General features: G+C 42.2%; 1 protein-coding gene across 3 annotated transcripts in view; it reads left to right on the top strand.

Moving 5' to 3' along the window:
• The first annotated feature begins 1,048 nt into the window (after positions 1 to 1,048).
• Positions 1,049 to 16,051, top strand: part of chga (chromogranin A) — a 17,300-nt gene continuing 2,297 nt past the window's right edge. The window contains exons 1-7 of one of the 3 annotated variants that reach the window (XM_046293307.1): positions 1,049 to 1,153; positions 5,084 to 5,133; positions 6,447 to 6,540; positions 8,016 to 8,084; positions 8,499 to 8,591; positions 11,338 to 11,733; positions 15,591 to 16,045. In XM_046293307.1, coding sequence (XP_046149263.1) covers positions 6,450 to 6,540; positions 8,016 to 8,084; positions 8,499 to 8,591; positions 11,338 to 11,733; positions 15,591 to 16,045 — 1,104 coding nt within the window. In that variant the 5' untranslated portion in view covers positions 1,049 to 1,153; positions 5,084 to 5,133; positions 6,447 to 6,449. Of the gene's footprint in view, positions 1,154 to 4,404; positions 4,668 to 5,083; positions 5,134 to 6,446; positions 6,541 to 8,015; positions 8,085 to 8,498; positions 8,592 to 11,337; positions 11,734 to 15,590; positions 16,046 to 16,051 lie in introns of those variants that run through there. The other 2 variants (XM_046293305.1, XM_046293306.1) reach the window with 2 other exon arrangements.

Here is a 16,051-nt window from a genome sequence, read left to right as displayed (position 1 = left end):
TTCCCTATCTTCATCACCTGGGGCCGGCCTGTCCTTGGGCGAGCAACTGGGACTGGAATCAGACCTCCTCTCGCTCCTACGTTCCTGTAGCCGCCCATCAATCCGGGTGGTCAAGGCGATGAGCAAGTCGAGATCCGTAGGCAGCTCCCGGGCTGAGAGCTCGTCTTTAACCTCCTCCGATAATCCATGAAGGAATGTGTTGAACAGGGATTCCTGGTTCCAGGCACTCTCGGCAACCAACGTGCATCAGTCAACCGCATCGTCCGCCATACTGCGGGAGTCTTGACGAAGCTGGAGTAACTTGCGGGCAGCCTCTCTCGCAGACAACAGAGAATCGAAAACCTTTTTCACCTCAGCCACAAACTTCTCTAGACTGAAGCACACAGCAGATTGTTGTTCACACGCCGCCGTAGCCTAGGCGAGAGCCCTCCCAGATATGAGCATTGTGAGATACGCTATCTTCAAGCTGTCTGAGAGGAAGGGCTGCAGCTCGAAGATGAGGGAACAAATGCCCGACAGGTTCCTGACTCTCCAGCGAAGCGTTCCGGAGGAGGTAAGCGGTGTTCTCCTTCCATAAGACCTCGAAGTAACTCCTCGTGCCTCCCAATGGTGGCTCCTTGGGAGGAGACAGTGTTGCGGAGCTGGTCTGAGTCTGCTGGGTCAGTCATGCCCAGTTTGTACTATCAGAACTCCTGATAAGACCCAGATGCAGACAGTTTGAATCACAGATGTGTATTAACAAATCAGGGGGCACACAGACGACAGGTCAAGGGCAGGCAGAGGTCGGTAAACCAGGGCATAGTCAGTAAGGTACAGAACGGCAGGCAGGCTCAGGATCAGGGTCAGAGCAGGCAGAGTAGTCAAATCCGGGAAAACATGAAAAACAGGGGCAAGAGAAAAACAAGAGTACATGAAAACCATGCTAATAGGCTTGATGAGACTAGACAAACTGGCAATAGAAAAACAAAAAACACAGCCATAAATGCACAGGGGATAATGGGGAAGATGGGCGACACCTGGAGGTGGGTGGAGACAAGCACAAGACAGGTGAAATAGATCAGAGTGTGACAGTATTGGGGAAGGGCGTCAGACTGAAGAAGTTTGAGAGGCAGATTATTTAACTTTGTGGAGACATGTTTCTTGGGTGAATAAGGTATGAGTCATTTAACGCACTTAAACTAGTAGAACGTTTTAAGAAGCCCACATTTTTCAGCAAAAGGAGTCTCTGCTCATTAGTTTGACACACAGGACATTTGAGATGCTGTCCTCAGTATGTTGTGGATGAGAGCTTTGTCTTGTGGTTTAAAGATATGAGATGTGATTTAAGATAGACATCAACATATATTTTAAATGTTGATTGAAATTTAATATGATATGGGGCTAACATTGAACATGCACTGTTATTTAATTTGAAAGAGCCATTTTTAACCTATTTAAGATATCATTTTCTCATGTGTGACAAACTGAAGTCAAACTATAACCTTTGAGCACTCAGTTGGCAGTCTTGTATCAAACAAATCTAATTGAGGCCTATGTTCAATGCGAACCGCAGAAGATCCATGCCTCGTACGCGGACACTGCATTCACAGTAAATGCTGCATATGTCGGCTCAATCCGTTATAGCGCTGATCTTCCTTGGTTCGGATTGAATCTAGCCCCAAGAGTGGCTAAAATGTGTGGGACAAATGGGACATTTGATGTGAATTTGGTGCGAAACTTATCATGACGTTTTTGATCTTCCTGAAATGAAATCCAAGGAAAGGTACTTTGAAGGAGGCATATATATACTACATTTTAAATGTTAAATTATTAAGATTATCATTGATTAACTTTGGTCATCGAAGTTGGGATATTTGTGACATTTTGGCTTTACTATCCAGATCTCCTATTAGACACTACAACCCTTAGTCTGTAGATCTAAGCAAGACGTGCTGTATTTTCAAACTTTACCATGTTCTCCAAAATATGATTATTGTTTAGATTTTGATACTTATCTACAATATGGATACTGAAAAATATAAACATTCATATTTAAATGAATTTAATTTTAGTTGTTTTACACAATTGACTTCACAGTGACATTAAATGTCCAGAGTGAGGTCTCTGTCTCTTTATTAGTCATGATCCATTTTAAAAGCACCACGAACCAACACAGTGAATGGGAAAAGTGTTTTAAAAGCACCACGAACCAGCACAGTGAATGGGAAAAGTGTTTTAAAAGCACCACGAACCAGCACAGTGAATGTGAAAAGTGTTTTAACAGCACCACGAACCAGCACAGGGAATGTGAAAAGTGTTTTAAAAGCACCACGACCCAGCACAGTGAATGGGAAAAGTGTTTTAAAAGCACCACGAACCAGCACAGTGAATGTGAAAAGTGTTTTAACAGCACCACGAACCAGCACAGGGAATGTGAAAAGTGTTTTAAAAGCACCACGACCCAGCACAGTGAATGTGAAAAGTGTTTTAAAAGCACCACGAACCAGCACAGTGAATGGGAAAAGTGTTTTAAAAGAAACTCCCTCTGCTGGTGATTGCTGGAAGTACTTTTGAAATTATATTGATGTTTTTCAGTAATCATAAATCAATAATAACTAGGCTAGTCATATTTCAGAGCACATTGTAAGGTTTCTAATGACACACTTGCTTTGTAGCATGTCTCAGGTGTAACAATGGGAAGTTTAATATGTTGAAGAAATACCAGTGGATGGAACATTTTTGGGGGGACAAAAAGCTCATTACTTTAAAAAAAGTATAAATAAATTATCAATATCAACATGGTTTTGAAAGGCTACATGCTCCTGATCTTCCTGCATGTTTGAACATTTGAATTCTGTTTTTCTTTAAATTACTTTCTCATTAAGAAGCATTAGGCCTACATTCAATCAGATCAAACTTTAACCTGGCAAAGCCGACACCCCCATAGCTGATGTTTTTGGCGGTGTCTGGAGGTGTAACTGCGTTGGAGCTGTCAAATCGGTTGTGCATGTTTATTGTCATGAATAAGCCACACTGTCCCACTCACGTTAGAAGTTCAGAAAGAGAATGTGTATGCTATATAGAAATAATTACGTTCACATTTAAAATCATTACCCGAAATAATAAGGATTTCGATCAGCATAATCGATGTGAAGATTACATCTCACATTCAAGTGTCTAAACATGAAGAAATGTCTCTTAATGCGACTCCGTGCAGCCAATGGCAATATGTGCTTTAGGCATAATGCAAGGAGCCGCTTGTAAATTCGACAGCTCTACGTAGTTCCCACCTCTAACATGCTTGCTAAATATTAAGCATTTTGACATCCTCCGTCAGTCAACCGTGTATCATTTCTAGGAATATTTTAACTCACTCTATACAAACATTTCTACAAGTTCACCATCATTGTAAATCTCAAATTATTTTGTTGCTTGGACAAAATTCTTTTTGAGGTTTTATTATTTATTTCATGTGATTAGTGATTTATTTATGTCTGTCCCTCATTTTAAAGGGATTACTTCCGGATTTTGGCAATGAAGCCCTTTATCTACTTCCACAGAGTCAGATGAACTCCGCGTGCAGTTTTAAGAAATTTGCTAGCGTAGGCACAATGATTGTAAGTCTATGGTAGCTGCTAGCTAGCATGCTAGCAGACACCAAAGACTTCCAGCCATTGCGTTAACGCTAGTTACAGGACCATTGGCTTGCGAAACTACCTCTAACTTCCTTCATGCTGGATGCAGAGACATACAAACGTTAGCCATGTGTTCATGTGACTCTGGGGAAGTAGATAAAGGGCTTCCGTTTCCAAAATCGCGAACTATCCCTTTAAGGTTAACCCTGTTACTTGAACTGAACTATTGTTTTAATGTGGTGAAGCTATTCCTTTTCAAATATTTTTTTTACTAAAGAAATATTTAACATCTAATAGTCAAATCATGGTGTAAAAGCAGGTGACTGGTTCTACTCTTTTGGGCCATTTTCTGGTGCTTTGTAGTGGAAAACTGACCAGGTCGAGCATAACATGTTAACCCTGTTACCCATACTGTAAATAGACAGGCTATACAATTTTTAGTAATTACATGTTTTGGTGTGGAGCTTGCATTCAATTGCAACTCCCTGTTGCACAAGCTTCCATTCAACGTCCAAAGCATTCTGAATACACCTGACTTGTGATTTTATTTAATTTTACTTCCACCCTGGTCAAATGCCTAAACTTTAGGAGTAATCAGAATTAACCAATTAACAGCTGCTTTCACACACAAAAAAATATTCCGGAACCCCCGATAGCACCCAGTCTTGAACTGCTCCCCACCTCTTTTCGCCTTAAATATCAACAAAGGTGTGTTGGTTGAAAGGTGTAGGCTAAACAGTTATTTTCCTAGCTGTGATGTCATTTCCTCCTCAGCAAGCTCCATATAAAAACACAGGTGCAGTTGCAGCAAGTTGTTCGTGGTACATTAAGGTTTGAGCGAGATAGACCACTGATACTGAAAAACGCAGCTCGCCAGAAATAACCAATGCGGTCAAGTTGAACATAGAATGAGCCCATCATTTATCGACTCTTTCCACACACAATCGAAGGGGAACTAACATTCTAAGCTTTTGACGTTTGCTATTCCTGCCCGTTTTATTGCAACGATGATCGCGAGCGGATACTTCATTTTGACAATATTGGTTAATCGCGGTAAGAGAAATTGTATTATGTTGGGATTGACTAATATTTATTCAAGTTATAGCGGTGATTCCACTAAAGTTAGAGGGGTTGTGTAGCTGCGGGAATGTCTTGTCATTTGGTCATTTGTCATTGGTCTCACCAAGGACAGCGGCAAGCGCTCCCGGCGATCTGTCCATATAGGCCTATACGCTTGGCGACAGAAGTGCATTCTCAGTTAATAAGAAGTCGCTATTTTTCACGGGAAATATGTTTGCCCTCGTCCCAACTGTAGGCTATATAATTGACCATATATTTAGCTGAAAATGTTTAGGAATAACGTATCCTAAACTAAAGACGACAATGTACCAATTGATTGGTAGAGCTAAACCTATTAACTATGCGAGACATGACGTTTTCGTTAATCATATTTTTCTTTCCCCACGTAGTTCTCTCATTGCCCGTGACTCCAACTTACCACGAGAAAGAGGATGTCGAGGTAAGAATCATTTTCAACTAATAGCTTAATGATATTGTCAGCTTTATGTTACATTTTATGTATGGTGTTTATAATCAGGGCCAAACAGGCAGCCATCTGGCATTTTTTGGGGCAAATGCCAGATGTGTGCTGGTCATTTTTTTCCCCCAGTGGGCCTGTCTAACCTTTTTTTTCTGCTCAAAATGATCATTATCTTCCTAGTAATGGGGCCTCAAGGAATAAAATGGTCCGGTGGGTTAGAAATGGCAGAGCCGATTTATATATATATATATATATATATGCCATTTAGGTCTTTTATCCAAAGTCAGTCATGTGTGCCATTCTAGTTTGGTCCCGGGGATCAAAACCCTGGCGTTACACACCATGCTTACCAACTGAGCTACAGTGGTCTCAGTCCAGCCCAGTTTGTATCAAAAACACTTTGCTTGATACGTTTCAGGACTATGGTTGCAAAGGGAGGGTATATTTCTCATAACTTTCAAAGTTTACCAGTAAACTACCAGAATTTGGGTAACTTTAAACTTTCATTCTTCGTGCACCATGTCCAAATAATACAAAAGTATAAAAATATATATATATTGTGATGCTCAACAAAGCCACTTATAGATGATTTGAACATGATGTATGAAAAATTTGAAAATCAGTTCCATACCTTGAATGGGATTTGTACAGATATCCTTTTTCACGCATCACCAAACACAAAAATCCGTGAAGCTACAGTCTCTCATGCAACACAGTGATAATGTTCTACGCACAAGAATATCAGGGTACTGTCTTCATGTACGATAATCTATTTACATATCATTTACATATTGTACTTACATATGTTATTGATGTAGTGTAAATGTACAATAACACAACGACACTGCTATTCCCACGACAGTGAGCAATCGAAACAGAATAATGCATAATCCATGTCTCTATATTTTGTTTATTTTGCAACTGTAATATTTGGTACTACTCTGAAGCTACAGCACACTGCAAAGTCCAGCTATAGACTTGAGACAGTCTTTGGTCTGCCAGACTGCAGCCTTCTCTCTCTGGCAATACTTTAATGAGCACAGTTGACGTCTGGAGGCTAACACCATGACGGGAGGTCTGGTTGTCTCCCCATTGCTGCTGTGGCATCCAGTCTTTCCCCTAGTTTATTTTACAGGTGGTGCGACAAGGTTCAAAGCCAACATTGTTAATAGAATAGATTAAATAGAAGATCATTTTTGTAGGCGGATGGTGCTGGTCCGCCTTTACGGGGAAGGGGAAAACACTGATGCCATGTTTATCCGTTGACCGTGTGTCCGCTCTGCCCCCCTCAGGTGATGAAATGCATCGTGGAGGTTCTCGCTGATGTGCTCTCGAGGCCACACCGTTTGGCTGTCAGTCAGGAGTGCCTGAACATACTAAGGACAGGTAAACCACTCCCAGGGACCTCTGCTCCAGATATACACTTTTAGGTACAGATCTAGGATCAGCTCAAACTCCCTAACTTAATCACCATAACTCCATTAACAGAGAAAAATGCAAAAATCACCTTAGATCAGTGTCTAGAGACATACCTTTTCTGTTATCTCAAAGGAGTCACTGTCACCAATTGTGACCTAATGTAAGTTAATATTTGCTTACATTTTCATTTTCACCATGGATGCACATGACTCAGGAAAGTCCGAAATGGCACCTAATCCCTACATATTGCACTATGCATTGCACTACTTTTGACCAGGGCACATAGGGCGTTGGTCAAAAGTAAGGCACGATATAAGGAATAGAGTGCCATTTGCGACATAGTTCTGAGCTCTCCATAAGTGCACTCGGCAGAGCAGTCAGGGCCGGGGCTATTCAATTACAGTCATTGTTACCTTGACGCTGTCCTTGTTGAGAAAAATCTTTCAGGGCATTACTCATTACTGGCTATTGTTACCAGGATGGGGCTGCGGTTGGGAAATGAAACCCCCCAATAGGAAAAATAGACTGAGAGGATATATATATATATATATACACGTGTGAGTGAGTGAGGCAAATTAAATCAAATTGTATTTTTCACATACTCCGAATACAACAGTGAAATGCTTACTAACAAGCCCTTAACCAACAATGCAGTTTTAAGAAAATACCTAAAAACAAAGTATGAAATAAAAGTAAGAAATAAATCAAGAGCAGCAGTAAAATAACAATAGTGGGGCTATATACAGGGGGTACCGGTACAGAGTCAATGTGCGGGGGCACCGGTTAGTCGAGGTAATTGAGGTAATATGTACAGAGGAGAGGGAAAATAAAAATAAGGGGCACTAAAAAAAGCGAACAAAGAGGGAGACATACAGTATAGACTGGCAGGGAGGGAAATACAAGGGAGAAAGGATTACTTAGTAGTAAGATCAGACTGAGAAGAGAAACAGCAAGAGAAATGTGTTTACCATAAAGAGATGTATTTTAGACAGGGAGGAAGGGGAAGACCAAGACGCAGGGAGAGAAACAAAGAACCAACGAAAGAGTGACCCTGAAGAAAGACAGAGTAAGCAGTAGTTCTCTTGAATGCCTGCCTCATTCTGTACACTCTTTCTGGGTCAGCAGAAAAGGAAAAAGCTCTGTGATGCTTCACTGGAAACCACTCTTTGGGCCAAAATGATTAATTTGGATTTCTGCTTTGGAGGCAGTACATTTCAGGGTAATTAATTTTTAGAGACTGGAGCAAATGTGCTGAGTTGTCACGAACAACCAAAGGGGAGAAATATACCTGTACATTTGCCCAGGGACATTGCTGGCTTGCTTGGACAATTAAAGTATTTATGCGTTGCTGAATGGTCAGGCCTCCCTAGTAAAATAGGTTTTCTGTCCTCATTGAGATTTTTAGGATAAATAAAAGGTTAAAAAAATGTTTTCCTTTGCAGATGAAAGGCTTGTGTCAATCCTCCGCCACCGCAACTTCCTCAAGGAGCTGCAGGACATTGCCGTTGAAGGTGAGGTATTGACTGACTTTTCACTGTGGCGGGTGATACAAGGCAACCCGTTCAGGAAGTGACATCTTTGAGTGATGTCACACAACTGTTGTGACGTAATCAGAATTTCACTTTGTTGTGTTCATCTTAGATTTGATTGGGTTTCTTGTTCCCTTTCACATAAATGGTTTTCAGCATGAAGTAAATCGTTTTTAGTGTTTGAAATATAATTCTCTTGATTGTTTTGACTTTAGTTTGTCAATCATGGAAACAGCCACAATAATAATCATAATATAGCTATTTCTAAAACCCAAAGACACTTTACAATAAGCCATCATAAGTGTATTTTAGGGGATGAATTGTAAGTATATGTCAAAATAAATTAGTCTAAATATTTGTAGTCACAACTCCACTCATCTCCCCTCCAAATGACAGGAGCCAATGAGAGAGCTCAGCAGCATGTTGACATCACGGCAGATCATGTGACTAAGAAACCACAGGGTCCTCAGGGTATAGATGGGGCTGCAGGTGAGTCCCACTAGCACACATTCTCAGTAAAATTACCATATGACAGCATTGCCTCATGATGACTGAAAATCCAAATCCCTGTCAAGTTTGCCATTTTACAGTCAAGTTGTGATATTGTGACAATCTCTATGTGCAGAGCTGGCCCTAACCCTTTGGGGGGATCTATAAAGTGGAATTTAGCTGCTGATGCACAAATTGCACCTTGTGTATTCTACTATTCTAACCTTCAACAGTAAGTTGAGACCCGGACTGAGTTCCTAAAACAAAAATTGGGGATCAGGGGCCCCATGGCCACCTCTTAGCAGTCTCTTATGCTCAGGGCCTGCCCTGCGTGTGCGTGTGCGTGCGTGCGTGCGTGCGTGCGTGCGTGCGTGCGTGCGTGTGTGTGTGTGTGTGTGTGTGTGTGTGTGTGTGTGTGTGACACATACAGACCCTGTTTATAGACAAAGATGCAGTTAAATTCTGGACAAGCCAAAAGGCACACTATGAAATCAATAAATCTCTTCGTTTTTGCTATGCAATGTTCTGGGACATTGTGTCAGCTAAGTGACCACAGTGCTGTGTGGAGTGGATGGCATCTGGGAGAAGAGAGCTGCTGGTACACACACAGGCTCCAAAGGTTCTGATAGACAGAATTGGGACAGGGAGTCTCTGTCTCTCTCTCTTCTCTAAACCCCATATAATTAAAAAGGATTGTTCAGCAAGACAAGGTTCACAAACGTTGGCTAACTTTAGTCAAATTGTTTAAGTTTAGCAGTTACTAGGTAACATGTTTGTGATAAGATTTCATCCATCAAATTTTCCAGATGGTACATCCAACATGGCCATGAGGGGTTTGTTATTCTACAGGCATATTTAAGCACGAACACTGCCTAACAATTAAGCTCGGCAACCCAGAACTACTACATCTGTCTACGAGAGATTACCTGTCAATGCAAAAGTGAGGATATGATTAATCATCATGCTGATTTTTGTTTTGTTTTTCTTCACGTGAGAAAAGAAAGTTATTTGATTCTGCCTAATTTGGTATTCTAGCACATCCTTGTGGAGGTCTTATCATAGAGATACAATATACAGTGTTCTGTTTGATTCTGTAGGCCTTGTGCACCACATGGTAAGTAAGCTTATGTGACTTGAAATGATCTGAACCCATATTTACAAAGCTCTGAACTAGGATCAGGTCCCCCATGTCCATACAATCTTAATCATTATGATCTAAAAGGGGAAACTGATCCTAGATCAGTACTCCAACTCTGAGACACTTTATGAAAACGGGCTTTGATGCACCATGTCATGACAGCACTAGGACTTATTTATGGCTCGTTGCCATAGGTTGCATTAAGGTAAGTGACAAGGTTTACTCATTATTCAATTTGCATTTCCAATTTAATTTCGGCAGCTCCCATAGTATATTTACCGTCAGTTTTAGTTCTGCTGATGTCAGGATAAGTAAGTACACAGGGGATTCGCCTCTTGGCCATCAGTCAAAGTGCACATTTACATTTTGATTGGCCGCTGCTTTAAAGCCGGCCACTTGTGAATACTGTCTGATCGTACGTCGGGATGGAAAGGCAAATGTGAGTGCCAAATGGCACCCTATCCCATAGTCAAAAATGCATATTTCGTACCAGATATGAAAAGCACCCTATTTCGTACTACATATGAAATAGGGTTCCATTTGGGACATATGGCTGTGTCTGAAGCCATTTGCCACACGTGACCCTCGACCTTTGCGTCTTTGCTATTTCTAAACATGTCATATCTAAACTATGAAAGAGAAAATATCTGCACATTCTGTGACATCAGAGGATGTGGCCACCTTCCTCTCCTTTTCACATTTGAGATGAATCATGACTATTCAGATCGAAATATAGTGTATAGAACAGATGTGATTGACGGTTAGGTAGAATAGGGAATTGTGTCCACTCTATTCATAAAATGTCTATATGCAACGTTCAGAACGGTTCACTTCACACCCTTGTGGCGCCTTGCTAACTGCACTTTCTGCTGGGAAGCGTAGTCAATCTATTTTCCATTTAAATGTAGTCCTGTTGGATGGATGTTTGGGCAGTGCAATGGATCATTGCTTACAGTTTCATAATTGAAAGGCAGGCAGGGAGGTCCCTGTGCTCTGCTTTTAATTCCTTATCCTTGACAGTGGCTATTCACACTCTTAACACTAGGGCCGGGATTCAATACGAGGCGCGTTGTAGCACACAGTATAATATAACACAAAGGCCACAAAGGACAAAGGTTTTTGTATCAACATTTGAGCTATTTATAATAAACAAATATCTTTACGGGGTTAAATATTAGTTTCTAGATCACAGCATGTGCTTCAAAAGTAGCTATCAATCATTCAAATCGTTTTTACAACAATGTTACAAAGTGCTTATACAGAAACCCAGCCTAAAACCCCAAAGAGCAAGCAATGCAGATGTAGAAGCACAGTGGCTAGAAAAATAATTATACTGTTATTTGGATTGTAGTTTGGATCTTTCTGATATTTGTTTTTTTTCTTGAGTTATTTTTACTATTACTAATGTTTGACATTCTACTGCAATTTTAAGGAGCTGGCAACTAAAGCATTTCACTGCACCCGTTATAACATCTGCTAAACTGAGTTTTCAACCAATAAACGTTGATTTGATTTACAACTTCATTGAATGTCTTTTTGCTGCCTTGACAAAATCATTTACCCCCCATTGATGAGAAATGGTATCTCTATGTTTCATCTCCTTCATAGATCGATCGATGTTGGCCGCTCTGGGGGGACCCGGCGAGAGGTCTATCCTGTCCCAGAAGAGGGGGACCGGAGGAGAGGGAGAAGGGGAGGGTGAAGGAGAGGCGGAGAACAGTGCGGAGAGGGACGGAGAGTCATCCCGTGAGAGGAACGAGATCATCAGAAAAGGCGAAGAGAAGAAGCGAGAAATGGACGAGACCCCTGACAACCGTATCTCAGATGCCATGAACAAGGAGGGGAAAGAGGAGGGAAAGGATGTGGATGTGATTGAAAAGAAAGAAGAAGAAGAAGAAGGGGATGAGAAGGAAAAGGAGGAGGATGAGGAGAAGCGTGCAAGCTCAAGAGAAGACAGCGAGGAGGCTAAAACGGAGGGAGGAAACGTGACTCTGGATAAGAAAGGTAAGAACTTCTGCCCAGAGTACATTGACATTACAGACACTGGTCTTCAGGCCTTCACATGTCGAAGTAAATGGACATCTCTTGACTACACCACAGTGGAGTAGGGTAAAGTTGACCCTTAAAGCTGATCTTGGGTCAGTTTTGCATGTTAACCCACTGTAGGTAAATGTTAAGATTGGCGGTTGGGGTGCTGTGAGTTGCTCTGTACCTAGAGGAAACTTCAGCCCGACGCGAATTGAGTACTCGCGCTGTAATGAACCATGTGATTGGCCAATTAGACATATATATTGAATGTTCTACATGGCTATTGTTCACAGTTGAACCCAAGAAAAGAAGAGGGGGGCAAAGACACTTGTAAAAACCCAGACATCTCTAGTCTACCCGCTTCTCACTAGCTACCTTCATTGGTATCTGGTAGCTATGCAGGCTGCGAGCAGATACCATAATCTTGTACGTGCACTTGCAAGCTTTGAAGTGAGCATGAAAGTGGCTGCAGTTAGCTTCCCTCTCGACTACACTTCACTAGTAAACTACACCCGGAGGAGGATTAACTATGATGATGAGGTGTCATAAAGATTAAATAGTGGACCGCTCTAGCTAAGTGCCAAATCAATCCATTAGATAAACACTGTTCTCTGGGGTACTGAGGTTAGTCAGGCAGAGAGAGCAGGATCAGGAGGGAGGCATTGTTAGTGTGTGTGTGTGTGTGTACGAGAGACACACACACAAACACAGCAAGAAATCAAATATAAGAGAATAGAAAGAGAGACGCACTGCAGTGAGAGAAAGAATGCAGGGAGGGAGGGAAGAGAAAAAGAGGTGTAGACTGGCGGTGAGACTGTGACCATGCACTGCGGGAGCAGATGATGGATAGGAGCGGCTCCATCTATCTGATGAGTTTGAGTGCTGCCCGCACAGCGGCCCGGTTTGATTAGATAATGGATACTGGAACATTACCAACAAGACAGAGCACTTGGACAGCAGGGTTGCCTCCCAAATGACACCATGTTCCCAATTCCCTATATAGTGCACTACTTTTGACCAGGATCTATAGGGCTCTGGTGGTAGTGCACTATATAGGGAATGGGTGCCATTTGGAATACATCCCATGGCTACGGATTGACTGCACGAAAGAAATAAATGTAATCATAAGCGATGAGCAAGCATGTGAACTAGGCCATATGTTGTTTTTTTATACTTTATTTCTAGATTTGTAGGACAGAGAGATATTCCCAGTCCTTCAACCGCCAACTGGCTATTTCTAAGGTTGAGGCTCGGACAAGGTTCTAGCATGACCAGCACGTCCCAGTGACTATTCATCTGAGCATAAGGGAACATTTGGACAAAGGTCACTCCAAGGGACGGTACAATATGATCTCTTTACCTCCATAGGTTGTATGCAGGGAAAGAGGCTCCCTAAGGGCTGTAACCAAATGCAGAGGTGTCATGCCCATAGGGGACACAGGGGCACGTGCCCCCTAACCCCTACCCTAACCATAACCCTTAAGCATTTTAATAGGAGGTAGGGACGTCCCCCAAGGATCCCAGAAAGCACAGACCCCTTCAGATGTGTCATGTTTAAAAAACTAAATATATATATAAAAAATTTAAAAAAACATTTTTGTTGTTGTTTGTCTGTAATACTACTAGACACTTAGCCACTTTATGAAGTTTGCTTTAGATAGCCCAGATAGGTTCCTCATCTCCCAAACTCATAACTAGCTACCAATAAACCATTTCAGGCAATCAAGTTAGAGTAGCTAGCTTGGTAGATTTTAGAAAAGCAAGCAATTACTAATGTACTGAAAAAGATTCACATTCCTTTCAATCTTTTACCCGGATTGAGGCAGAGATGCATAAAATCATATTTATTTTCTTTTTAAAAATAACCACTTTCGTGGTATCCAATTGTTTTGGATACAGACAACTCGAAGTATGCTTGGATATAATGAAATGTATTTTTATTTTTTATTTATTTTTATTTTTAATTTGACCCCTTTTTCTCCCCAATTTCGTGGTATCCAATTGTTTTAGTCGCTACTATCTTGTCTCATCGCTACAACTCCCGTACGGGCTCGGGAGAGATGAAAGTTGAAAATCATGCCTCCCCCGATACACAACCCAACCAAGCCGCACTGCTCCTTAATACAGTGCGCACCCTTGAAATGTATTCATGACATAGAATTAAGCATAATGATTATGGCTCTAGATTGCAGGAAAAAAGCTGTTTCAGGTGTTTGAAAAATGCTCAAACTTCCTGACGGACCACTCCCGTAGTTTGTGCCCCCTCAGATTTTGGGGTGTATGACGCCCTTGACCACGTGTCCATAATTTAGAAAGTTGGAGCATGAGGGAAATGTAAAAGGCAGAGATCTGCTCAGCCAACTGGAAGCAGAAGATTTCATTAAGAAGAGTGGAATCCTGTTGAGGGTGGATAATACTGTTTAGAGAGTGAGGAGAGAGGGAGAGAAGGGAGGAGAGAGAGAAAGAGAGGATGTTCATTTCTTTGGAGAGCGGTGGTAGCCTCAAGAATAGATATAGCAGGCTAATAACAAAAATGTTTGAATCCTAGGTCTGATAAGGTGAATCCGATGTGAGTGAGCATGAATCCGATATCACAGCTGCCACTTTCTGCCGTTGTGCAAGGCACAAACTGCTCTAGGGGTGATGCTTTGAGCTGACCCTGTGCTGCTCCCGGTCTGTTGTGCGTATGTATGAGTGAGTGAGGGAGTGGTATGTCTGGTTGGATACTCTGTCAAGAAACAATGAAAAATGTACATGCAAATGGATGAATAAAGATACACTACATGGCCAAAAGTATGTGGACATCTGCTCATCGAACATCTCATTCCAAAATCATGGGCATTAACATGGAGTTGGTCCCCCCATGCTGCTATAACAGCTTCCACTCTTTTGGGAAGGCTTCTCACTAGATGTTGGAACATTACTGTAAGGACGTGCTTCCATTCAGCCACAAGAGCATTAGTGAGGTCACGTACTGATGTTGGGCTATTAGGCCTGGATCGCAATCAGCGTTCCAATTCATCAAAAGGTTTTCTATGGGTTTGAGGTCAGGGCTCTGTGCAGGCCAGTTAACTTCATCCACACCGATATCAACATATCATTTCTGCATGGACCTCACTTTGTGCATGGGGCATTGTCATTGTGAAACAGGACAGAATCGTCTAGAATGTCATTTTATGCTGTAGCGTTGGCCTGAACCATGAAAAACAGCCCCAGACCATTCTTCCTCCTCCGCCAAACTTTATAGTTGACACTATGTACTCGGGCAGGCAACGTTCTCCCTGGCATCTGCCAAACCCATATTTGTCCGTCGGACTGCCAGATGGTGAAGCGTGATTCATTGAGTCCAATGGTGGCGAGCTCCAGTCGACACTTGGCTTTGCGCATGGTGATCTTAGGCTTGTGTTCGGCTGCTCAGTCATGGAAACCCATTTCATGAAGCTCCCAACGAACAGTTATTGTGCTGACATTGCTTGTCCCGTTCTGTGAGCTTGTGTGGCCTACCACTTCGCGGCTGAGCCGTTGTTGCTCCTAGACGTTTCCACTTCACAATAACATCAAATACAATTCACTGGGGCAGAAATTTGACGAATTGACTTGTTGGAAATGTGGTATCCTATGACAGTGCCACGTTGATAGTCATTGAGCTCTTTAGTGAGGCCAGTCTACTGCCAATGTTTGTCTATGGAGATTGCATGTCTGTGTGCTCAATTTTATACACCTGTCAGCAATGAATGTGGCTGAAATAGCAAAATCCACTAATTTGAAGGGGTGTCCACATACTTTTGTGTATATATAGTGTATATTCTTTTTTTTTTTTTTTATCTACACAGGGGCAGAGTCTGGTGAGGTGACGGATGCACCAGAAGAGAAATCTGGGGAGAAGAAAAATGAAGAGGAGGTAGAGGAGAAGAGGTCTGCCTTGCCTCTGCAAGACAGTGCCGAGGCAAAAAAGGAGTGGGAGGAGGAGGAGGATGAGGTGAAACGCGAGGTCGCCGGTGTTAATCACTGGAGCAGAATGAGTGAGCTAGCCCGAAGTTTGCAGACAAAGAAGAGGGCGGGAGAGGAAGAAAAGTTGCAGGAAATGAAGTCACTGGAGGTCGGAGGTCAACATGAAGTGCCCCATCACTCCAAGGAGGTGGTGGAAGAGGAAGTGGAGAAGAAGAGGAAGGTGGGAGAGGCACGGAAGAGCCCTGAAGTGAAGGAGCTCCAGATGATGGCACGCAGGGAACCGCAGGAGAGGAGAGAGGGAGAGGAGGAAGAAGGGAGCACCAGCAGGAAGACTGAGGTACAT

Source organism: Oncorhynchus gorbuscha, linkage group LG12 (genome assembly GCF_021184085.1).
Source record: "Oncorhynchus gorbuscha isolate QuinsamMale2020 ecotype Even-year linkage group LG12, OgorEven_v1.0, whole genome shotgun sequence".
NCBI lineage: Eukaryota > Metazoa > Chordata > Actinopteri > Salmoniformes > Salmonidae > Oncorhynchus > Oncorhynchus gorbuscha.
Note: the sequence above shows the minus strand (reverse complement) of the source record. Positions and strands in the feature narration are given on the sequence as shown.